The 26,776-nt window shown below is 27.3% G+C and overlaps 2 protein-coding genes across 5 annotated transcripts; one reads left to right on the top strand and one right to left on the bottom strand.

The window, feature by feature from the left end:
- Positions 1–332: 332 nt before the first annotated feature.
- Positions 333–18,796, bottom strand: LOC135927687 (phosphopantothenoylcysteine decarboxylase-like). Of its 4 annotated transcripts, XM_065463842.1 has the most exons (4): positions 18,754–18,796; positions 18,557–18,705; positions 3,257–3,721; positions 333–648 (listed from the first exon to the last, which is right to left on the bottom strand). In XM_065463842.1, exons 3-4 carry the CDS (start codon positions 3,671–3,673, stop codon positions 436–438), a joined length of 630 nt encoding a protein of 209 aa, XP_065319914.1. In that variant the 5' UTR covers positions 3,674–3,721; positions 18,557–18,705; positions 18,754–18,796; the 3' UTR covers positions 333–435. The 4 variants fall into 4 exon arrangements, with proteins under 4 accessions (XP_065319914.1, XP_065319915.1, XP_065319917.1 ...); XM_065463843.1 differs by lacking the exon at positions 18,754–18,796 and having other exon boundaries at positions 18,557–18,724; XM_065463845.1 differs by lacking the exons at positions 18,557–18,705; positions 18,754–18,796 and adding an exon at positions 8,318–8,356.
- LOC135927688 (keratin-associated protein 5-8-like) lies at positions 17,483–26,034 on the top strand. Its single transcript, XM_065463846.1, has 6 exons — positions 17,483–17,621; positions 20,344–20,467; positions 21,061–21,100; positions 21,151–21,197; positions 21,591–21,657; positions 25,793–26,034. The coding sequence occupies exons 2-6, from the start codon at positions 20,354–20,356 to the stop codon at positions 25,852–25,854; spliced, it is 330 nt and encodes a 109-aa protein (XP_065319918.1). The 5' UTR covers positions 17,483–17,621; positions 20,344–20,353; the 3' UTR covers positions 25,855–26,034.
- Positions 26,035–26,776: the final 742 nt, after the last annotated feature.

Genomic DNA, 26,776 nt, shown 5'->3' with positions numbered 1-26,776 from the left:
CCCGGTATATGACATAAAATTGAGATTCTGAATCTCATAGCCTATGGGTAAGGTTTTTATAATTTTCATCCTTCAATATTTGTTAAAAGCATCGGTCATCGATAATTCATTGGTTAATGCAAAAATTTTAAAAATATTCCATCCATTAATCTGCCACTCGAATTTATAACTTACTCTATGTAATAATCGTTATGACAAGGGCTATAAACGCAAAAAAACCATAAGGAAACTACAACATTTAACAATAGTTATACACAATTTGTTTTTAAAATATATATATTACAAAAATCATATTTTGATATAATAAATGATATAAGATATCCATCCTTATTTATCGATATATTATACAAACCAGCGTTATGGTTAATTTTCTAAGAACAACATCACATAGTTTGGGCGGAAAAGGGTATTTGACAAATATCGAATAAGATAGAGTCAATCAAAGTTTTGTAACTCCGAGATTATTCTGCTCACGATCATTTCCGGTTCCTCCATGGCTCCCATACCTACATCTCCGCACATCAAAACTTTATCTATGGGCTGGATCTGTTTGAATCCAAATTCTTGGGTCACCACGCAAATTTGTTTGACCGTGATAGGATGCGTCCACATTTTTGTGTTCATAGCCGGGGCGAATAGAACTATTTTCTAGGGGAGTGTAGGAATATTAAGATTATTTTTCATTTAATAACAAAAGAAAAATGGTGAAATACAGCTGATTTCGTATCATAATTTATATTCTAAAATCGATATAATATTTAAAACAAGTATTCATAAATATAGCCTTAAAAGGTTTGTGTATAGAAAATAATTTTTGAATATAGAAGAACTAAATTATATATATATGGTGAATTCCATATCAAATCAACCAAGGTTTCAACCCGACCCCCTTCAATTTTTCTTAAATTTTGTATACTGGTAGTATATACTATAACTAAGAAAAAAATGAAATTTAACTTTCCAAAACTGTTTACCCGCTAAGATATGGCCGTTTAAAGCGCGGAAAAATGGAACATTTTTGACAAAATGCACCTCATTTATTTTCAAATATCTCGAGAAATAATTAAGTAAGAAAAATAATTTAAATTTTATTTTGTAGCTTAATAAAAGTTCTTTAAAATGACATAGAAATAATATAATAGACATTTGATTAATATCGAAAATCGGATGTGTAAAACCGGAAATGGCCATAGAAAAAAAAGGTATTTTTTTTAAATTTTATTTCTGTAGATAGATATCACACTGCTTTATATTTGTACAAAATCCTAGACTGGGATGAACATGGGTTTAGAAGTTATCACTCTTTATATGGCGAAAATTGAACAAATTTAACATTAATATCATCATATTTTAATTTAATGAATAGTTATAAAATAATGTTAATTTAAAAATTATGTCTAAATGACAGGCCCTTACTTTTTTTTTCTTTATCAAAAATTTTGAGAAGTGGTTGGAATAATGATAAACTTTAGTTAAATTTTGTCTCGAAGTTACTTGACAAAATAATTCTAAATATATTTATAACTTTATTTGCCTCAAATTGCATTACATATAATTAAATCAAAAATTTATAATTAAAATATATCATATATTATAATCATCCAAGGAATTTTGATAAATTATGACTTTTGTTTTCGTCTAGGGGAATAAAAGCTTGGAACTTTGTGTTCCAGAAATTCTCTTTGCTCTCAAAAATATGCTTTCAAGATGACTTTCTATGTTCATATATTCATTATTGCTCACAAATATATAATTTACCCCATAGATATTATTTCTTGCATAGTTAAATAAATCTATTGTTGTCAATATATGATGTTCATATGGACGTTGCAAGCTTGCTCGAGCTGCTAACCGTTTAGTAACGGCCCCAAAATGTCACATGGACTTTTGCCTTGTGCGGTTTTAAAAAATGTCACTCAGCCTTTATCCCAAAATCATTTTCATGATTGTAGAGATAAATGAAATCTTTTATTTTTATATTGGTTACTGCTCCATCAGAAAAATAATAAATTTTAGCCACTCTATTAAATCTTTCCCTCAAGAATACGATTAATTTTTAAAATAAATAAAATACACATGCGTTGTGGTTTAAACAATCTGATATAACCACTAAATTTACATGTTTTATGTTGTTCTCACGGTAATAAATTATAAAAGAGTTGATAGTAGCTTGATTATTGGTCTGATAAATCCTTGTGCAGTTCTGCACTACAAATGCATAGTTTTCTGAAAAGTCTGCGATAACTAAGAATTCGCCAACATTTAAAATGAATTTTAAAAAGTTTCGAATTAATGATTATCGTGAAGCTATAAACAAATGAGGAATTATATTGTTTAATTATTCAATTAAATAATCTACAATTTCGTCAGCGGACTTTGTCAGTGTTTCGAGGATAGTTCGATCAACTGATATTCATTGTTTGAATGTTTTATAATGTATAGAATTCTCGTCAAATAATATATTAAGCCTTTCTTTTAATTTTGAATATATGGGGGAAAATTTATTGTTGAATTTCAATTTTGGTAGATTATTTTATGCTAAATAAAATATTTAAAATTATTTTGTCAAGTAATTTTAATTTCGAGATAAAATTTAACTAAAGTTTTAAACAGCTCATTATCCCAGCCACCTCTCAAAGTTTTTTTTTAAAGATAAAAAAAAATAAGGGTTTGTCATTTAGACATAATTTTTAAATTAACATTATTTCATAACTATTCATTAAATTAAAATATGATGATATTAATGTTAAATTTGTTCAATTTTAGCCATATAAAGAGTGATAACTCCTAAACCCATGTTCATCCCCATAGGATTTTGTACAAATATAAAGCAATGTGATATCTATCTACAGAAAAAAAATTTTGCATTTCCTGTTTTACACATCCGGTTTTAGATATTATTAAAATGTCCATCATATTTATTTTTATGTCATTTTAAAGAACTTTTATTAAGCTACAAAATAAAATTTAAATTATTTTTCTAACATAATTATTTCTCGAGATATTTGAAAATAAATGAGGTGCATTTTGTCAAAAATGTATCATTTTTCCGCGCTTTAAACGGCCATATCTTAGCGGGTAACAGTGTTGGAAGGTAAAATTTTATTTTTTTCTTAGTTATAGTATATACTACCAGTATACAAAATTTAAGAAAAATTGAAGGGGGTCGGGTTGAAAATCGACTTTTTTTGTTGATTTGATATGGAATTCACCATATATTTTTTAAAAATAGTTAGTCATTCATTATAGTTTAAACCTGCTTTTGAAATGTGGCGCTAATGTCCCATGCTCGGATTATGCAGGTTAGTAGATTGTCGGATAACCCATTTGCCACCTTGGCTAAGGTATTAGCGTCTAGAGGGGCAATCAGAAATATGTCAGCCCAATCTCTCAGCTCTATATGTAGGATTGGATCACCTCTGGTCTTCCAGTGGTCCCATTCATCACAATCCTTGTAGACTTTATAAGGTTGCGAATCCTGGTTAGCGAGGGTGTGAGGAGAAAAAAATTGAAGCGCTTTATCCGTCGCTACTATTTTGATACAATTTTTTTTATTGATAGCATTCAACCTCGTTTCGAGACATTTTAACAATTCCGGGACTTTGATTGCGGCTACGCTTCCTGTCACTCCAATCAATATATTGAGGGAAACTTCCGGAGAATTATTCATCATCTCTGGATAGAAAAACTGTCCTGTTGCATCCAGATGAGATGGAAAGGTCTATGATTCATTTAGATTTGAATACTTAGAATTATTAAGAATATAAATATTTTTTTTGCCAATAACGAAGCGTTTGCAAAGGTCCACAAATTTGACAAACATTTTAAGGGGGAGAAACAGATGGAAAAAAATTAATATGAAATAAAATGCTTTGGAAAATAGTATCCCAGGAATATTTAAATATTCATCTTGGTAAAATTTACGATGAAACAAGTTAAATGACCATTATAAATTACTCTAGTATTTATTCGAAATTACCAGTATTAGTAATGGACGGCTTCGTTCTACCAACCTTTCATAATTACTCTGTCACTCTCATCTTTCCTTCCGGATAATTAAAAAACTATCGTTAATATCTGCAGCTTAATCTCCCTTGATGATAGCTTAACTGGATCAGGTCCTCGCAATGTGGCAGACCAATGTTTTAATAGATACAACTTTTCGAGATGCAATAAATCACATAAATATTTTTTTACCCATAATTTTAAACGCAAATTTAAAATTGCTTATATTCTTAAAAACTATTTAAGGTAAAAAATAAAATAAATACATCATTTTGTATATGTAACAAATCTCTAAAGGTCTATTGAAAGAACAAGAAAAATTTGGAGCCAATTCGAGTCTTTAACTTCCGGAATACGTTTACGGTTTAAGAGTTAAGCAATTAGGGGAATAATTTTTTGCCTTTTATTTAGACACCTTTTATAATTATATAAGATATAAAAACCATAGCTAACGCTGCCGACCCTTTCGGAATGAGCAATTTTTATACCAAGAATTATAATTTTCATCCGTAAAATAGATGGCGCTATATGAAATTGCTGACACGGTTAAAATCCAGTTTAATTGGTACATATTTAATAAAAAATTCTAAAAATTTTATTATGAAAAGTGAAAATATGTTGTTATTGGTAAGTTAACTTTATAGGGATCCAAACCGAACCTGAACCGTTAAACCGCTATTTTTTATCAAACCTGAACCGAACCTAAACCGCTAAAAAAACTAGCCGAACCTGAACCGAACCGCTATAATGTCTCTGAACAGGTTCGAGCCTCGTGATTTTATGTTTATAAAACAATATGTAAGTTATTATTAGTATATTGAAAAAATTTCAATTACATTCAAATTATTTTAAAGATTATCATCAATCATATTTGATTGATAAGTGTCGGTCATAATTTTTATAAACTTTAATATATTGTCATTTTACAACATTTTTTTAAAATATTTTAAGCTTGTAAATTATAATGCTTAGAGAAAAATTAAATCCAAAATATTATTATAAATGACACATCAAATCTGATATCATATTGGCAGTGTCGGCTACCCAAGTCAGTGTGGAAAGATGCTTTTAACAATTAAATTTATACTATCTCCTTATAGTGTAATTTGGGAGAGACGAATGAAAATATATTAATTGTGCGGCTTAATAAAAAAATAAAATATTGTTCATATAAAAATTGATCATTGATATATATTCTTATTCTTATTTTTATATTTATAAATTAAATATTATTTTATAATGTGCAATTAATAAAAATGAAGGTTTTATACATGTGTTTTTTAAATTAATGATAAAATAAAAAAAAAATTTCCCTATACATAATTCGAATGTAGGTTTGGATACGAAAGTGTCCAAACCGGTTCTTAGAGGTTCGAACCGAACCGATATTTTAATTTTTTACAAACCGAACCTGAACCTTGAACCGTTATTTTTATCAGAACCTGAACCCGAACCGAACTGATATTCGTTTCGGTTTGGGTCCCTGAAATAAAAGGCCAAAAATTTTTTTATCGAAAGCCCAACTCCCCCTAATTGATTAAAATCATGCGTAAAGATAAAAAGGCAATCCGGAAGTTATATACTCAAATTGGCGCCAAATTTTTTTTCCTTCTTGTGATAGATCCTTAGAGATTTTTTTTTGGCCCACAAGATAATTTATTTATTTTATTTTTTTTATCTTAAATAGTTTTTGAGATATAAGCATTTTAAAATTTTTACAGGTGAGTAAATTGTCACGAACATTAAGACCTGCTCGGGAAACGGGTGTGCTAGCGAGCTAGAAATATGAGTTTCTGATTTTTTTAAATGGCCTAAATAATTCCAAAAATATTTTTGACAATATTAAAAGGGGTCAGCAGAATCATGATCGATTGGCTCGTTTACAAATATTCATCGTAATCATGCTACCCAAATATGGCAAGGATGGGATATTCAATTATATTATAAATCAGGGCTTAATAAATTTTCAAAAATTGCATTCAAATATATTAAAATATAAATACATGATATGCCGAAAAATATTGATAAAATACCAAATAGGTGGTACGAACTATAATTTAGTAATAGATTTCCATAGCCTAGCCAGAAACAATTTATATCCGGGTCGGGCCCAAAAAATTATATTTGTTTAACTGTCCAGGCCAAGGGTCTTAAAATTGTGTAAATCACGGGCATCAGAGGCCGTACAGAAATACCATTTGCACGGCCAGGCCCGGGCCTGGCCGTGCAAATGGTATTTCTGTACGGTCTCCGATGCCCGTAGTTTACACAATTATAAGATTCCCGGCCTGGACAGTTAAACAAATATAATTATTTGGGCCCGACCCGGATTGTAACTGCTACTATAGAAGTCTATGGCTAGGAAGTTTGTACAAATTCTATTTTTCGATGCCACCTAATAGGTATTTGACCATATCTAATCGGCAGCTGATCACATAAAACTGACACAACTAAAGAGTTAGCTGACACGAGATTGTTAAGCGCCTCGTTTTGAACCGATTTTTTAAAACGGCCAACTCAATATTTTCGCCAGAAAAATATTGACTAAGCTTCAAAATTTCGATACTATATGCCTTCACCTTTGCTCCTTCTATGAGCCAAATTTTCAGGCTTGCGTAATATTTTTCTGCATAAAATACTGAGTTAGCCGTTTTTAAAAATCGGCTCAAAACTAGCCGTTTAACAACTTACATATTTTTTTAAAATATTGTAAATAATATTTTGAGAATATACTATATTAATTGTTTATAAAAAAAAAAAAACTGATATTTTAATTAATAAAAAATATAACATATATTATATAATAATGTATTTAATCCATGGCGTATTTATACCATGGCAGGAAAATTATAATTATATTATGTAATAGATATTATGAGTGTTAGCTAGTGTTAACTTACACCCAACATTATATTAATCATAACTATATATATTCATTATAACCATATCTAATTAATGAATATAATATAATTCTTTTAAAAAAAAATTTTTTTAGACCTGGCCTGGCCCATGTATATTTTAAAATTTTAAAATATGGCCCGACCCTGGTACCTGGGCCAAGCCAGGTTTTGGGCCAGGCCTGCAGGTCTCTGATAATCATAATTTTTATTTACTTTATGCATCTATAGTGATACAAGCATTATATTCATTGCTGCTAAAGCATATATTTAAAGCAGCACCAAGAAACAAATTATAATAGCATATTATTTAATAAAATAAACCTAAACAATTCAAATAATTCTTTTTTCTTTTATTTCATCAACAATTTTTAAAGGACTTTGTAAAATCTATCCATCTAAGGATGTTATTCTAAATACTTTACTAAAAAAATCTTATAAATTTAATATTATTTTAATAAAGAATATTTGTTGAATCCTAATAGTCTATTTCTATATCATTCTCTTCTAAAAAATATATTCCTTTAGTTTTACCATTTGTCATCACTCATTTAAATAAAGTGATGAAACAGATAAGATCTTGATTTTTTTTCCTCTAACCCCTATTTTGAATATTTTACCACAAATTTGTGCTAACTATGAATGAGGTATATATGCAACTTGGATCATGATATTAATATTTAAAATACAATGTATATACTAAATATTTGCATTTAGTATATATACACTATTTAAATATATATAAAAAATATTTACATTTAAATAGTAATGGCAACCCTCTATAATTTGATTAATCTAAAAATTTTGGATTATTTCATTTAAATAGCAAAAAAACTATGCCTATATAAAATGCTCTTAACTTATTTATATTATCAAGATGTAACTCTTCAGCCCAAAGTTTGAAAATAATATAGACAATGCTTAATTTTTTTCTAAAAATCAGGTCAGGCTCAAAAAAATATATAATCAAGTTTTGCCATCTTTTAGTAAAATAAAATTTTTAATGTTAGTAGACAATTTGCTTTATTTTAAATTTTGTATCTTTATTTACAATTATTTATGAAAATGATACTTGTAAAAACTTTTATTTAACTCTATAAAAAATGTGTTTATATTTTTCTAGAAACTTTGGGTAGTCTTGGACAATAAATAAAAATTTCATGTTGGGCATCAAAATGAATAGTAATTAGGTCAGGTAGAGCCAAAAAAATTATGCTTACAGGGCTCTGTAATGTGAATGTATTCTATTTAAGCTTTGTAAATAAAAAGTTTTTAACAATTACAGATAAATAAAAGGTACAAAATAATAAAATATGTATATAATTATAATTGATAGGAAGAACAAATAATATTTTATAATAAATATGATACCAAAGTCAGAGATAATTTATAAAATTACTATGAATAATTTAAACCTAATTATAGTAAGCGCGCTATTTAATGCTATCGAATTCACAGCTGATTCATAGATAGCGCTTAAAAAAGAAATAACGATTTTATACATTGTTTTATATACTCATTTATAGTATATGATGCGTTTTATTACAAAATCAAGCCAATAAAGTAAATATGAATATGATTATAACGCCAAAATAAAATTTGAAAAACATGTCGCGATACGATGATTAAAAAATATGCAATATGATTATAAAAATGGTGCGAATTCGACAAGAGATTTATGATTTTTAAAAGTATTATATAAAAATAATTATCTCTATTTAAGCTTTATCATAAAATTAGTTTTTAAAACAGAGTAATAACCTTGCGTCCGCTTGAAGAACATGTTTACTATAAATGCAGCATAAGGCAGTATATTTTAAATAAAAAAATAATTTTTTAAACAACATATAATCAATTATACGTTTATTTAGTATTCTTAAATTATATTTATTTAGTAAATAAGACCTTTGGAAAATATGCAATTTGATATAGATAAAAATAAAATTTGAATTAATATATTTTGAATAAAAAGCATGCATCCTTTGAAAATATTATAAAGGTTATCAGCTGTATGGATGCAATTTGGACATTTGTAATAGTTACAGTTGTTTGGGGATGTATTGGAGCTGTGGTACCATTTTTAATACCAAAAGGAATAAACAGAGGGTTTATACTTAGATGTAGAATATGTAAAACGTTTTTTTTAGATTACTACAATTATTAATATCATTAACAGCAGCCTGTTGTTACTTATTGTAAGTTTCTTTAGTATGTTTAATATAATTAAAACAATATTAATAGTTGGATACTAAATTTTCTTATGCAACTAAATCCTCTTATCGGACCTGAATTAGAAAATACAACATATATTTGGTTACAGCATGAATGGAGATAATTTATTTTTCTCATATAATTTAAATTTTATTGTATTAATGTTTATCATATCAATATTAAAATCTATGGACCATATATTTATGTTTACAAATTTTAAATCTTGTCATTAAAAAAAGTAATCCATAGTGATTAGATTAAATTTAATAAAATAATGGCAATATAAAAATTAGCCTAGTTTTTGCTAAGGAGTATCATATTTAGATTCCAAAATCATTTGATTATTTCTTCAATGTTATAAGTTTTTAATTTTATTTATAAAATTGTTATTTTATAATTAAATCAGTTTATATTTTCGCCATCAGGAAGAGGGGAGTATTTTAGGAATTCTCCGAATTGAATTTAAAATTTAGTATATCTGATTTGATATTTTTAATATCGAAAGATAGTTCAGTGAATGTAAACATAAAATTTTGGAAAGGAAATTTATTCTCAGATATTTGGGAAATTGTTTATTCATTGTTTTAATCAATTATAGTATTAAAAAACAAAATTTTTATCTAGGTTATCATAAGTTCTTCCCATAAAATATTTATATTTTAAACTCTGCAAGTCTCATCACTAGTATATGTATCTAGAAAAGAGTGACCCAAAATTAAGGTGGCACATTATGCCTGACCTATAAAATTTTTCCACAAGTTGTCCAGCTCAGATTGATAATTTTTTTTGTAGTGACCTTTAATATTGATTTACATAGTCATTTTAAAAAAAACAATAGGGTTTTACTATTCTTTTGACATACTATAACCGTTCTGGTTCCAATTTCAAGACTGCTAAGCAAGCAATAAAAAATCACAATAAATAACGAAAAATGAATCAAATAACATTTTTAAACAATGTTAATGTTATATTTGGTTAAATATAAAATACTTGAATAAATCATTCACTGAGAGCAATTTTAAAAATCTGATTTGACTAGAAAATAACTATACAGTACCCACCAATGAATTTCAAACAATTTTGCTGTAAAGTTTATAACCTTTAATTTATAGGGATTTTTTATAATAAATTTTAAAAAATACAAAGTTTATAGCGATAGCTGAAATTCATAGAGTAGGTATACTCTTCATTTATCCCTGAATGCATTCTAGGGTAAATCGGATTTTGAAATTTATAAAAAATTGCCTTCGGTAAATTATTTACAACCAAGAGTTTTTTCCATATTCTAATACGATATATACATAAATTTTCTGGTTTAAAACTGATTAAAACTTTATTTTGCGATACCTATATATATCTATATATTATTGAATGTGGCACGGTTATTAAATTTTAAGAAAGTCATTTCTAAGCCTGAACATTAACAATTTTTTTATTTAGGCGATTTAAAAGCAATTACAAACCGAAGGAAAAAAAAATTAAATTAAAAAATTTAAATATATATTTTGTCTGATGAATAAGAATTCTCGGGGGGGGGGGGGGGGGTCTGTATTTTTTCTTTCTTTGTGGGCTAAATTTATTATCTAAGAAGGCAAAAGTGATAGGCACTGTCCGTTGACGGAAGTTATGATTGGCGATAAATTTCCAAGGTTTTTTATACGTGATTTTATTCTTTTAAATTTATGAATTCACATATTATTTTTTCCGTGACTAAATCATTATTATTTTTATCTTAAACAATTTTGCACATGTTTGAATCGTTTTTAGATAATTTATAAAAATGAATTTAGATAAAATGTGATATTAATCCTGTTTTTTTGTACCATAATTTATTAAATGAAAATTTTTAAAGAAAAGGAAATTGTTCAATTTCACGAATATTTTTAAAAAATATCACAACAAAACTCTTTTTTTCAATAGTATTTTTTTTCTCGAACAAGTATAATCCTAAAAAAAAATTTAAATTACATTCATTTTGATATATAAATTAATAAATTTCTTCATTGTGACAACTTATTCTTTTTTTGAATGCTTAAGATATGTAAGATTATAAAATTCCATTGCCACTGTATCTAAATAATTTGTAAATTAAATAACACTTTGAAATAAAATGTTATTAGATTATAACATGAGTTAAGTATGATGTTTTTTTATATATCCTTAGGATATTATGTCATTTTAATCTAACGATGAGGTCATATCATTTTTCTAATGGAATTAAGGAGAGATTAGCAAGTCAATCCTACATGTTTTTACTGGATGCAAACCCCCTTCAAAAACCTTTGCCTACCTCCTCATTATTTTCACCTGTTTATTTATTGATACTCTTTTCAAAGAATTTATAAAGGATAACTTACTACCAACTATCGATATTTTGTGAATATAAAAAATTTATTTTTTAGATAATAAATTCAAAAACCTCCATTATTTACAATGAATTAATTATTATGGCATTATGAGCTTGCTGAAATATCTAAACCTTTTAAATTACATTTAAAAGGATAGTTTATTTGGAAAACAATGTGTATGATTGTTTGCAATATATAGATTTGGTCGTTGAATAGTATTATAATAATACTATAATAAAAGTATTAATTTTTACAGCAATAAATTTTGTCCTATTTCATCTCAAACTTTAATAGATAACCCCCCAATGCAAACTGTTCCTACCCCTCCCGCTCATGTAGACGCTGGCTATACAGGATCGTGGGTAACTTTTGCTTAATTTGAGCGAGAAGCTGCGTTTTGCGGATGCTTCAGCAATTGAAATGAAAGTAATCCTTAATACAATGGATATATTGGTGAGTCTTATAACCTATTGCTAATATAAAGCAAAAATTTTCAATGGAATTTTTATGGGATGCTTGCTTAACATATTTACTAAAAATTTAGATACAATTAGTAGATCTTCGGATTAATATCGCTCTCTAAGGTATCCTAATCAGGGAATAAAATATATAATTGAGAAAAATTTTCCTTTAGCTCTCTTTCAGGCGCATTTATTAATTCTGGTGTATTGAATATAAAATGATCTTTAAAGTGCTTAAATTGCTGGAAACGTTCCTTCAACAAATTTCCCGCTTGGTAAAATAACGCATTGAATAATTCAATATCGTATTCTTTGGTAGATCATGTATTTCTTATCTCCATCGTAAGAAAATTGTTTTTGAACTTTCACGAATGTTATTGAAGGAAAGCATTACTCTTCTAAACTCATTTCCGATTCCTAGGCAAACTCTTTCGCGGAGTCGAGGGAATTTTGAGTGATTTTTTCCTTAAAGCGATCTGAAAAATCTTGCCTACTTTCTAAAAGTGTAATAGCTCTTTGTTTTTCCATTCAATATTGTCACTTTGAATGACCTTACTTATTAAATTCACCTGGATTAGTATATCAAAACAAATGAGTTATCAAAAATGAAAATGCCTTTTCACTCGCCACCTTACACTCCTATCACGTTTCGGGTAATGTGTTTAGCTTAAAATTATTTAAATGATCCTTCAAATTTGAAATCGCGTGAGCCGAAACAGAAGAGAGAATATATATTCCTTTTACAATGCCGAAAAAAAATGATTTTATAACTAATTATGATATAACAAAATATTAGCTGTAGCAGCCACAAGGCATGAAAAACGCTCTCCAATTTATTTGTAATATTTGAGTTTAAATACATTTATAACATCCTCTCATATTTGATAAATGTTTTTTTTTCTAGCAATGTCTTATTTTTTTCAACTTTAAAATCATATTATGATACGTTTTATTTTATTTTAAAAATGACCGGAAATGTTTTCCAGCATGTATGTAGTAGCTACTTTATAAATTTCAGACAATTTTCTCCATAAACATTTGTGTGTGTTTTTTTTCATTTATATTAAAATATCCATACAAATTATTTAAGGGCGTTATTGAAGTTCTTATTAAAAATCATTCAAGATATACTGAATCCCTATGCATTCCATATCCCGATACAATATATATATATATAGGATTATTTTGGTAAAAAAAAAATAAACAACTAATTATATTCGAAAAACTGAAGGTAATAAACAAATTATTCTATGTCTTAAATATAAAGTGCTTTGAAAATTAATATTTATAGTTAATTTTTTAAGGTCTATGTTTTTGTTATAGATCTAGGTGGTAGAGAACACCGACAACTTGCATTATTTAAATTTAAGAATCATACTATATATATATATATACATATATAAGTTACTTCCTTTTCCTTCCACGTATATAAATGAATTTTTAATTAATAAATCGTTTTTGTGATACATTTAGATATATAAAAAAACACGAGATGGCGTCTATTCGATATTTTGACCAAATAAATATGGTAATTATTTTCTTATTAAAATGTTACTTTAATTTTTAAAAAAAATGCAATATAAATATTTGTTATAGATATTATATTTCACTCTTTTAACTAACGTTGTAAACCGGCTCGTTTTGAACCGATTTTTAAAAACGGCTAACTCAATACTTTAGCCAGAAAAATATTGCCTAAGCCTCGAGATTTCGTTAATAGATGTTCAAGCCTTTGTTCCTTCTATAAACAAAATCTTCAGGGTTGCTTAATATTATTCTGGATAAAATATTGCGTTAGCCGTTTTTAAAAATCGGCTCAAAACGGGCCTTTTAATAACACTACTTATAATGAATACAGACTGAATGCTTGTTCTGATTCAAGTAGAAGTAAGGGTCCTAAGAACAGAGTTTAAATTGCACTTCAATATAAATAAAAAATCAATTAAAGGTTTTTGATCTCTCAAGATTTAAATGCCATTTTTATCGATAAAAAAATTTTTCAAAATAGTGATTCTCCTCGTTACAATTTTTGCTCAAAAAAATATTCGAAGATTTTTTTTTATAAAACTAGGGTTAAGATTTGAGTTCGATTGTAAAAAATAAATAATATCGGTTCGGTTTAAACCTCCCTAAAAAATTTGTTCGAATTTCGCATGCAAACATTTTAGAATTATTTATATATATGTTAGCATCTTTTTTCCAGCAATGAGTTATTTTTTTCAACTTTAAATCAAAATTTTGATTACCGGAAATGTATTCTTATCGTTCTAAGAAAGAAAGAAAGAAAGAAAGAAGAAAGAAAGAAAGAAAGAAAGAAGAAAGAAAGAAAGAAAGTATTTCATCGCCATCAAATTTTAAACTTATATATTAGTTTTTCCATAGATATTTTTTTCATATAAATTATAAACTAGAAGATGTAACAGCAAAATTATCTTACATTTCCTAAGCTATAGTATTCATAACATGCTGGAATACATTTAAAGTAATATCCGATTTTTAAATTTTTTTAAAAAAATCGCGCTCAAAATACGATTTAAAGTTGAAAAAAATAACACGTTGCTAGAAAAAAAACACATTGACGCTTACATAATAGACTTAATTATATCTTTAAAATTTATATAATAAATTAACCCTAATTTATTATGAATTTGCAACATATATAATCGACGTAGTGCAATTAAAATATTTTAAAGATTGTCTTCTACCAAATTATATCTCTATAATGCAAATTTAGTAGCTGGCACCATCAAATAGCTACTAATAAATACAAAAATATTCAAGATGGTAGCTTACTGATAGGAATCCCAGGACCAAAATCGAAACTATATACAGGAATAAACCATTATAATTTTCTGAACTGCAACCATAACAGCATCATTATACCGAATTCCTAAATAGAGCGAATCGAATTCTGAACCTGTTTAAAACAGTTTAGAAATTGCGATTTAGAAAGAAAGAAAGAAAGAAAGATTATTTGGTATTTTCAGATGGGGTTGCACAGATTTTTCATTCTATCTACTTTTGATGGAGATGACCACAGGAAGGAAACGAATATTGTTTTAGTACTATATTGGTTCCATTTGTTGTTCCTTTTTTTGTATCTGAGAGTAGTTTTCCGTTTAAGTATATTGGTAATCATGTTTATATACATGTAATGCAGGCTAATGGTATACACTCTCCCATTAGAATTAGATGCGATCCCCGGTAGTGTCATGACTGAGCAAGGAATATTAGCTATTTTTTAAGGCAATAAACGTTCTCTTTAATATTGAAAAAACAATCTATCAGGTTGATAAAAAATATGTGACATTTTTATAAGAAGGAAATATATACATTATATATATATAATAAGTTAACCCTTCAAAGTCCTGCTACCTAATTTGACATCATCAACACACAAGTTATTTTATACCCACTATGAATGTTTAAATTTGAGTATGACGTTACAATATAATTTTACATAATAATTTCAATCATTATTTTATTAATATCCTCAGTTCTATTTCTTTTAGTTTTTTTTAATGATATAACTTCCATTACTAGTGGATTGATCATAGAATCTGAAAATATTTGCTACTTAGAATTTTTATTCTTAAGAACATCATTTTTGTTCTTAGGCGCTCATAAATGCCATATGGAATCATTATCTTTTTTTTATTATTAATATAAAATTTATAATCCGTCTTTCAAAGTTTCATCTAGCAAAGAAAAACGTCTCTCAACAGGAGAACTAGAGGTACTACATTTTATAAAAAAGGTTTTTAATAGCAAAAACCTCTACAAATATGGATTAGGGTCCAATTCAATCATACATGAACTGCCAGATTCGACAAGTTATTTTAAAAAAAAATATGATTAAATTTTATTATATAAACCATTTTTTAATATATCTTCCATTTTAATTAGCACTAACCTGTCTTTTTAACTCTAAATATATTTCATCCAATTATTTCCTTGAGTTGGGTTATTGTCTAAATATATTGAGGTTTGTTAGGTTATCTAAAAAAAATAAAATTAAAGGATTCGAACGAATCATTTTTAAAATAAAATATTTGTCCCTTCCAATTATAAATAATATAATCAAAATTAATAACATCTTGCTGTTTATTGGGGAATAATGTATAGCGTTGAAAGTTATAATTTTTTCTGTTTTATTAGATAGCATTGTAATTTTATCCTTTTATGCAAAAAATATTTGATGATTATGTTGAGTCGCGTTTGTGTCCTAGTCGGTTCAGTAGGCGTGCGTACGTCACTATCCGCTAGTTACAGGGTTGAATCTAGCAAGGGCTATTTTTCCGTAAGTTAACTAGAAGTTCTGTCCTTGGAGGGATGATATATCGACCACGTGATTATTATATATTAAAAAAATAAACGGGTCTAATTGCACTTAAATAAATTTTGGTCGTTGTACAGCAAGTGGACTAATGTCATATATTATAACCAATGTTTATTCCGGAGGTTTCAGACACCTATGATGTTTGGATCTAGCAACAATAGGGAACAAGCTAAGAAAATATTGGTGATCCAAAGGAAAGGTTTTATCTACGGCAAAGAATATCCATCCAAATTGCCCCAACTGTATTTCTATAAATGGATCATTAAGCCATACTGACTTAACTTAAATAGCTTATGTTTTTTTAGTATATTTTATAGAGATATTATGTATTCTTCTTATTATTCATTCATAAAATATCAATAAAAAAAATATTTTAAATAGTTAAATACTTATTTTAAGTTTATTATTTAGTTCGAAAAAATATAAGTAGCGATAATTAATTAGATATTTATTTTTATTATAAAAGTAGCGCCTTTACTATAGAGCGTTACTTTCACTAGTTACTCATCAATACATTATGTAATACAGGGTATTAACTATAATTTTTTAATAGGGAGCACTGAGGTGGGGGGAGGGGGGATGGTGGTAATTTTTTTTAAAGTATTTTTATCCGAAATTTATTTGCCTGTGAAATTTGCATATTTCGATTAATTTTTGTCTTTTTAATGGTGACTAAGCAGAATAGAATGTGCATTAGATAGTAGAATAAATAAAATTATACAATCATATCATAGGAAAAAAATCAATAATTGGTATATGACTTAAATTAATAGGAAAAAATTAATAATTAAATTGCATAATATAAAATAAATCATAATTTATACAAAATTATAGGCATAATTATTTTATTTTATGTTAAAATTAAGACTCACTTTAGATGTATGAAAGACCAAAACGCAAAAACATACAATATTTAGCTAAATTTTGGTAAGGGGTCTGACCTCCAAATGCCCTCCCCCCCCAATCTTCCCCTTTGTAGCTCCGACCCTCTTTGAAAAATATTATAAATTCGCACTTACAAATTAGCCAAGGTTGTAAATAAAAAAGTTCTCACCTTATTTTGGCTAAAAACAATTTATTATAATATTTATGATAATTTTTTTTATTTATAAATCGATATTAAAAATATATAAAAATACAAAAAATAAAAAATAAATTATTGTGTTTTTATTTGAACGAATTGAAATGTTTTAAAATTATTATAACCAATTAGAATTCGAGCCAAAAACTTGTCGTTTTTTAAGTGTATTTTTCTTTATTTTATTTTTGCTTTTTTTTATAAAAAAATTTATATATTTAATCCCATTAAGAATTTATAAATTCCCTAATTTCTTGTAAAATAAATAAGGAACTAACCAATGTAAGAGAACTATATTCATGATATAAAATATATTTATATATTTTATTATAAATTTTTTTTAAATGTTACCTTTCAACTATTTTTCGTGAATTCTTTTACACTCTAAAATTGCATACTTAGTTATTGAAGAATAGCCCCTGATGGGAGACATTTTCTTCCATTATTAGCTTAACAGAAAGGAGGATGGTGGGGGGGGGGAAGCGGAAAATTCTACCTCCTTCCCCAATTTCTAAATATTCGAATATATCCATTTTAGGCTAAAAAAACATTAATCCATCCCCTATACTCCTTCACCTAAAAATTAGACAATTATAATTACAAACAGTATTTTCTTAAACGATTACAAGTTAATTTTTTAAAAAAAAATTTAAATGGGAAAGAAATTAAAGTTTTTTAGAAATAAAATTTTTACTTGTAAAAATGTAATCTGGCCAAAAATTCTCAAAAAGTTGACCCAATAAAATGTATGGATAAAGAATCTTTTAAACGGGGTTGTGGAGCTGAATTCGGTTTCCCGAAATTTAAAATTGTTTGGTTGGGCATTTTAAGGCCACGGACAAAACAGAGACCGATTTATGGGATAATCCATCAAACCCGGGGTGATATGGACCCGGGGCGGGTTCGGTTCTCGTTTAGAAATTCGGTTTCCGCTAGAGTTTAAAATTCCTGAACCCGAATTAGGGTCGTCTACAATCTTGCTTTTCGAACGTTTTTTAAGATTATAAGATACAACATGGAAAGCGTTTTAACCCCAGCGTTAAAGAGGTAGGCCTGGACGAAGCCTTATGACCCCCCTCTCTTCCTACCTCACTTTTCATCCACCTATATCTTTCCTAAATTGGTAAATCTAGGATAAAGATTTATACAATTATATTTTTATATTATTATTATTTCATTATATTGTCTCATTCTATATTTATAAATTTATTCGTTACTTTTTCTTATATCCGGTCTTTATCGTGTTGTTCGATTCGACATGTCATTTCTTAAACTCGGAAAATTTTCTTAAATTTGTTTATAAAAATCACAGCTGTGGCCACACTTGAGGGGGTAGAAGGGGAGGGAATGCTTGTGGCTCAAGTCCCTTCAAATATATTCAGAAATTATTTGTTACATTTTTTTAAAAAAAAACTTATATCGGTCATTTGAAGTCGCGTAAAAATATTTTATTTTTGAAATATATTTATAATTGGCTAAAATTGATCACGTGGATATATCTCGTGATCTCTTTGTTCAAAAATAAAAATATTATATAAACAATTTTTGTCCTTTTTTTTAGATCAAGTGTTTTTTTTTTGAAAAAAATTTTTTAATATAAAATTAAATATTCGAAAAATTAAAGGTATTAAAAATATTATTATTTCAAAAAATTTCCGGGTCGAAACCCGTGCCTAAATAAATAGCTTAATCGGACTAGATCGGTCTTCACCCTTGATGAATTGTTCTTTATCCATTTGTTTTTTGAATAAGTCTATTCTCTAGCCATCTAATCCCATTAGTGTTGTTAAACGGCTAACTCGTCATATTATCCAGAAAAATATTACTCAAGCCTGAAGAGTTTCTTCATAGATGGCTCAAGGTCTAGACATCTATTAGCCAAATCTGGAGCCTTAGACAATATTTCTTAGGCTAAAATATTGAGTTAGCCGTTTTTTTTTAAATCGGCTCAAAATGAGTCGTTTAACAACACTAAATCCCATATTAACTAAAATCTTCGTATATGCCACTCATAGATTGACGATGCATTCATTACAGGTGTACATAAACAAAAACAGCTGGGGACGCCATTATGATTACCCATATCGTAAATTTAAAAAAATTTTTAAACGAGTGGCCAATTTATTCCTATATTATGACGTAAACTTTATTTAAAAAAAAAAAGAATTCCCTGATCATCGAGATGATAAGAAAACAAGTTTTATCAATTACTAGTTTTTTTTAACATGAGAATAATTACTATTATAGGTTATCCAAAATGGCGGGTCCAGCTGATTTGCATTCAACGACGCACTCAAATGCCATATTATGAATGCATTCATTAAAAAAATATATGAAAATACACATATATATATAATTTTATTTTATAAGCCACAGCTGTTTTCCTGTAGCGTGAATCTAAAGATCTTCCAAAATTAAAAGAGGTTTTAGTATATAATATTTAAAAAAAAATTGTGCTCTTATTATTATTTATTTTTTTTTATCAAAAATAAAATTGTCAAAAAAAAACCCGAATATCGACAATTAGTATTTATGAGGTTTGTGGACCTTTGTTTCTAGGAAATTTTACAAGCCTTTTTATAAAAATGGGTTTGATAACCTTTATCATTTTTAGGTCTGATTGATTTTCCATGGGGTGCAAACGCATAGAATTGTGACTTAACTATTATTCCTGACAAAATATTAAAAAAATGGTGTAATATATATCAAAAAACCTTTAAAAAAAATGGCTACCTTTTTTAATATTTTTTTTATTATCGTCCTCCCATACATTATGCTTCTTAAATTCTAAAATTATTAAACTCGTGGCCAAAACAAAATCTTTTTAAAAATTTCGCTAAAGATTCTAACATAAAATTATCCTTAAACTATTTTAAAAAAAATTATTAAACCTGAAGTAGACTAATGATATTGAATAATCTTTATGCATACTCTGTACAATGTTTTTATATAAGAAATTATTTTTCACAAAAAAAATAAATATATTATATAATATAAATCGAAGCCATAAACATATGGAAACTCAAGAAGGTAGTGTTCAACCCTGTCCTGAAGGAGAATGCCCTTACAAGAAAGATGGTGGAACATGTCCTTGCTCAAAATGCGTATGCCCCAATGATTGTTGCCAAGTTAAATTGACCATTTTAAGGATATTATATATCTATTTTAGTTTATTAAAGAACAAGAAATTATAAAATATAATAAAAATTTTATTTAAAAAAAATAAAGAATTCACAATTTACATATGAAATAAATTAAAAATGTAAAGAATTTTAAAAAATATTTATGTATATTTAAAAAATGGGTACAAATCACCCTAGAGAAAAGTGAATGCTTAAAAAATTGGACCAGCAGATTTCTAGAGGAAATCTGCTGACTAAGGTAAAATCCTTCATTGGGGTCCCTTGAGATCTGTCTCATTTTTTTTCCTATGATTTTAATGAAATTGAGGGCATCACTATTCCCAACATGCCTAGGGTATTGATCAATGTTTATTGAAAAATAATAATGATATTTTTAAAATATATATATAAAACTATCAAAAATTAGTAGATTAAACCACAAACTAAACTTTATGATAATTTATTTTAAATATTGACATCTTTTTGGGGAGGTTTTCGCAAATTATTTTTATTTCTTTCTTTCTTTTTTTTATTAAAAATTATTTTTTTTAAATTAAATTTGTTTCCATTCTCCTTGTTTTATTTTATTTTTTTTACAGTGTTGCGATATGGATACAAAATACGAAAAATGTCAAATATGTAAGTTTTACACGCGAAAATCCAATTTATAAAATTTTATACTTGATTAGGTTGGCACGATGAAGCATGTCACGGTTGCGATAAGGGATGCTGCCATGTATCTTATATATATTTAATTTTCTAATAAAGCGACAATTTCTAAGTTGATTAAATAACTATATAAATGACACTCGTGATTTAAAAAGTGTTTAAACGACTCGATTTTTTAAGAATGCCTAAGCCAAGATTGTGGCGCCAAAAAATATTAGGCAAGCCTGGAGATTTTGCTCATAGGATGGCAGAAACGGTTTGGGGCATCTTATCAACAAAATCTTGAGGTTTTGCGTGATATATTTTGGCTAAAATAATGGGTCAGACCATCACTAATTGAGATCAGGGTTCCATCTATCTGAGTCTAAGCTAGAGTTAGATCTATATACGAGCCACCATTATAATATAACTTTACTCTTTTTTTTTAGAATCTCATGATATTCCATTTTTTAATTATAAGTGTTGCAGGAAATGCTCGGATGAAAATGCTTGCCCTCCTGGTCAAGAAAGCTTGCAATGTCCAGAATGTAAGATCATTTATATGTCCTAGTTCAAACATCTGTTCAGCTTAGCCTAGATGAAACAGAAATAAGCATCGAAAACGAGTCGAACTTGGACAGAGCCATAAACCTTTTTTTTTAATGAAAAATTGAACGTTTATTAGAAAAATTATAATAAAACTTTTCTTAATTTTTTTACTTAGTGTCTTTCCTTAATGTTTTAATTTAAACAAAGGTTTTTGACGCGACTTTGTAAATATTATAAATATTGGCGCCAAATGTGTGTTTTTCCATAAATGTGTTAAAATTTAAAAATCTAATTTTACCGGAAACGTATTTAGGCATGTTTAGAACACCTATCTTACGAATTTCAGAACAATTTTGTCATTAACTTGAGTCATATCTATGGAAAAACGAATATAAATTATGAATAAGTTCAAAAGTTCATGACAAAATATCCTTAAATTCACGGGGTGGATATAGTGTTGTTAATCGGCTTAGCCGAGTCGGCTCGAACAGAGCTCACCCAAATTTTGGGTCGTTTTTTTCGACTCCAACTCAAAGTTTTGGTCGTTTTTTACGACTTCGACCCGAGTTCAAGCCGAAAAAAACGACTTCGACCCAAAATATGGGTCGTTTTTTTCGACTCCGACCCAAGTCCAAGCCGAAAAAAACGACCTCGACCCAAAATATGGGTCGTTTTTTACGACTCCGACTCAAAATTTGGGTTGTATTTTTCGACTTAAACTTGAAATTTGGGTCGTATTTTTCGACTCAAACTTGAAGTTTGGGTCATATTTTTCGACTCAAACTTGAAGTTTAGATCGTATTTTTCGACTCCAACTCAAAGTTTGGGTCGTTTTTCTGACTCAGACTCAAACATCGGGTCGTTTTATTCAATCCGACCCAAAATATGGATCTTTTTTTTTAAGACGACTTAAAGTTAGGGTTGCTTTTTTTCACCCCTAACCCAATATCTAGATCATTTTTTTCGACCAAAAGTCAAATAACATTTAGTATATATTAATATTATCGGCGGGAAAGTTACTTAAAGCTTCTTTAAATTATAATATTCATCATAGTTATATTTTAAAATTTTTAAGTGAAGATGTACCATAGAAAAGTGTCATTTGTCATGATGGTTATTTTTGAACTTTTTTGAGTTTTTTTAAAGCAAATTGCTAAAAATATATATTCTAAACATGTTAAATTAAAAATTCAGTGAGGATGTATCATAGATAGGTGACAATTGTCATAATCGCTATTTTTGAACTTTTTCAAATTTTTTTAAAGGAAATATCTAAAAATATATATTCTAAACATGTTAAATTAAAAATTCAGTGAGGATGTATCATAGATAGGTGACAATTGTCATAATCGCTATTTTTGAACTTTTTCAAATTTTTTTAAAGGAAATATCTAAAAATATATATTCTAAACATGTTAAATTAAAAATTCAGTGAGGATGTATCATAGATAGGTGACAATTGTCATAATCGCTATTTTTGAACTTTTTCAATTTTTTTTAAAGTAAATGGCTAAAAATATATATTCTAAACATGTTAAATTAAAAATTCAGTGAGGATGTATCATAGATAGGTGACAATTGTCATAATCGCTATTTTTGAACTTTTTCAAATTTTTTTAAAGGAAATATCTAAAAATATATATTCTAAACATGTTAAATTAAAAATTCAGTGAGGATGTATCATAGATAGGTGACAATTGTCATAATCGCTATTTTTGAACTTTTTCAAATTTTTTTAAAGGAAATTGCTAAAATTATATATTCTAAACATGTTAAATTAAAAATTCAGTGAGGATGTATCATAGATAGGTGACAATTGTCATAATCGCTATTTTTAAACTTTTTCAAATTTTTTTAAAGGAAATATCTAAAAATATATATTCTAAACATGTTAGATTAAAAAATCAGTGAGGATGTATCATAGATAGGTGACAATTGTCATAATCGCTATTTTTAAACTTTTTCAATTTTTTTAAAGGAAATAGCTAAAAATATATATTCTAAACATGTTAAATTAAAAATTCAGTGAGGATGTATCATATTTAGGTGACAATTGTCATAATCGCTATTTTTATTTTTAGATATTTCCTTTAAAAAAATTTGAAAAAATTCAAAAATAGCGATTATGACAATTGTCACCTATCTAAGATACATCCTCACTGAATTTTTAATTTAACATGTTTAGAATATATATTTTTAGATATTTCCTTTGAAAAAGTTCAAAAATAGCGATTATGACAATTGTCACCTATCTATGATACATCCTCACTGAATTTTTAATTTAACATGTTTAGAATACATATTTTTAGCTATTTCCTTTAAAAAAATTTGAAAAAGTTCAAAAATAGCGATTATGACAATTGTCACCTATCTATGATACATCACTCACTGAATTTTTAATTTAACATGTTTAGATATATATTTTTAGCTATTTCCTTTAAAAAAATTTGAAAAAGTTCAAAAATAGCGATTATGACAATTGTCACCTATCTATGATACATCATCACTGAATTTTTAATTTAACATGTTTAGAATATATATTTTTAGCTATTTCCTTTAAAAAAATTTGAAAAAGTTCAAAAATAGCGATTATGACAATTGTCACCTATCTATGATACATCCTCACTGAATTTTTAATTTAACATGTTTAGAATATATATTTTTAGATATTTCCTTTAAAAAAATTTGAAAAAGTTCAAAAATAGCGATTATGACAATTGTCACCTATCTATGATACATCCTCACTGAATTTTTAATTTAACATGTTTAGAATATATATTTTTAGCTATTTCCTTTAAAAAAATTTGAAAAAGTTCAAAAATAGCGATTATGACAATTGTCACCTATCTATGATACATCCTCACTGAATTTTTAATTTAACATGTTTAGAATATATATTTTTAGCTATTTCCTTTAAAAAAAATTGAAAAAAGTTTAAAAATAGCGATTATGACAATTGTCACCTATCTATGATACATCCTCACTGAATTTTTAATCTAACATGTTTAGAATATATATTTTTAGATATTTCCTTTAAAAAAATTTGAAAAAGTTTAAAAATAGCGATTATGACAATTGTCACCTATCTATGATACATCCTCACTGAATTTTTAATTTAACATGTTTAGAATATATAATTTTAGCAATTTGCTTTAAAAAAACTCAAAAAAGTTCAAAAATAGCGATTATGACAATTACCACTTATCTGTGGTACATCATCACTGAAATTTTGATTTAACATGTCTACAATATATATTTTTATCTATTTCATTTAAAAAAGTTCAAAAATAACCATCATGACAAATGGCACTTTTCTATGTTACATCTTCACTTAAAAATTTTAAAATATAACTATGATGAATAGTTAATCAGAGCATTATAATTTAAAGAAGCTTTAAGTAACTTTCCCGCCTATAATATTAATATATACTAAATGTTATTTGACTTTTGGTCGAAAAAAATGATCTAGATATTGGTAGGGGTGAAAAAAAGCAACCCTGACTTTAGGTCGTCTTTAAAAAAAAGATCCATATTTTGGGTCGGATTGAATAAAACGACCCGATGTTTGAGTCTGAGTCAGAAAAACGACCCAAACTTTGAGTTGGAGTCGAAAAATACGATCTAAACTTCAAGTTTGAGTCGAAAAATATGACCCAAACTTCAAGTTTGAGTCGAAAAATACGACCCAAATTTCAAGTTTGAGTCGAAAAATACCACCCAAATTTTGAGTCGGAGTCGTAAAAAACGACCCATATTTTGGGTCGAGGTCGTTTTTTTCGGCTTGGACTTGGGTCGAAGTCGAAAAAAACGACCCATATTTTGGGTCGAAGTCGTTTTTTTCGGCTTGAACTCGGGTCGAAGTCGAAAAAAACGACCCAAACATTGAGTCGGAGTCGAATAAAACGACCCGAGCTTTGGGTCGGGGTCGCGACTTGCGGCGTTTTAACAACACTAGGTGGATATTATAAACATGATGGAATACAGTTCAGGTAAAATCACAAATTTAAATTTGAAAGAAAAACGCGTTTAAAAAAATGATTTAAAGTTACATTGCCGCTAACACAAATACATTTAAAGTATTCTATTGGGTTAGAGCTGTATTTTAATCAAAATATATAATTATTTATTTATTAGGTGGAGTTTGTTGTAACAACGAAAAAATGCAAATGGAGAATAAATCTGAAAACGAGAATTGAAATGAGAGAGCTAATTTAAATTTGATCCAATAAATTATTTATATTTTATATATATATAACAAACAAGATTATTTATATTATGTGTAGGTTAAACTTTTTTTTTGTCATTACGTTATCCCCAAATATAAATTCACATTTAGATGTTGAATTTGTAAATTTTTAAAGAGGTATATATATATACATATATTATAAATATTACGTAAATTATGTTTATAAAAATTGATTATTTCAAGTTATTCATTTATCATTAAATAACTATATAAATATAGATATCTATTACATTACATTGTGATCATTTAAATAATGAAATATAAAATACTGTTCATTCTATAAAAATGGAAGTTGGACAAAAATAAACAAACATAGTCATATTTTATAAAATAATAATTTTATTGCTACCTATATATTTTATTTAAAAACTTAAAGTTCCTCTTGACAAATTGGTATAAAAGTTATTATTTAATTTATTGTATTTATATAAACCTTTTCATTTTTTTTTTGTCATGTCAACGGGATTCGAATTGAGATATCTTGGAAAGGGTAAAAGGCATGTGAGGTCAAAAATTAAGGATTTACCTAAAAGACCAAATATAGTGAAGTTAAAACCACCTGCCATAAGGCCCATAATCTGATGATAAAAATAGCAGACTCCATGATGTTTGGTATTCGGGCCCTTGTAGGATTACGGCTAATTATTTGAATTAATCGCGAATTGCCTGGCATATATGTCTTGACTATAAAACATTCGTTAACATTCGATCCATTTTCGAATAGGCCTGGGAGTAAGTGTGCAAAAAATAACTTTTTATCTTTAAATGTACTGAGGCACTTAGACTAATATGCTTATATTATTGACAATTGGAAAACCAGCAGTGGCTCACTAGCCATTACAATCTCTGGGGGGCTCAAGAACTTTATCTTA

This window comes from Gordionus sp. m RMFG-2023, chromosome 3 (genome assembly GCF_954871325.1).
Source record: "Gordionus sp. m RMFG-2023 chromosome 3, tfGorSpeb1-WG-v2, whole genome shotgun sequence".
NCBI classification, from domain to species: domain Eukaryota; kingdom Metazoa; phylum Nematomorpha; class Gordioida; order Chordodea; family Parachordodidae; genus Gordionus; species Gordionus sp. m RMFG-2023.
Note: the sequence above shows the minus strand (reverse complement) of the source record. Positions and strands in the feature narration are given on the sequence as shown.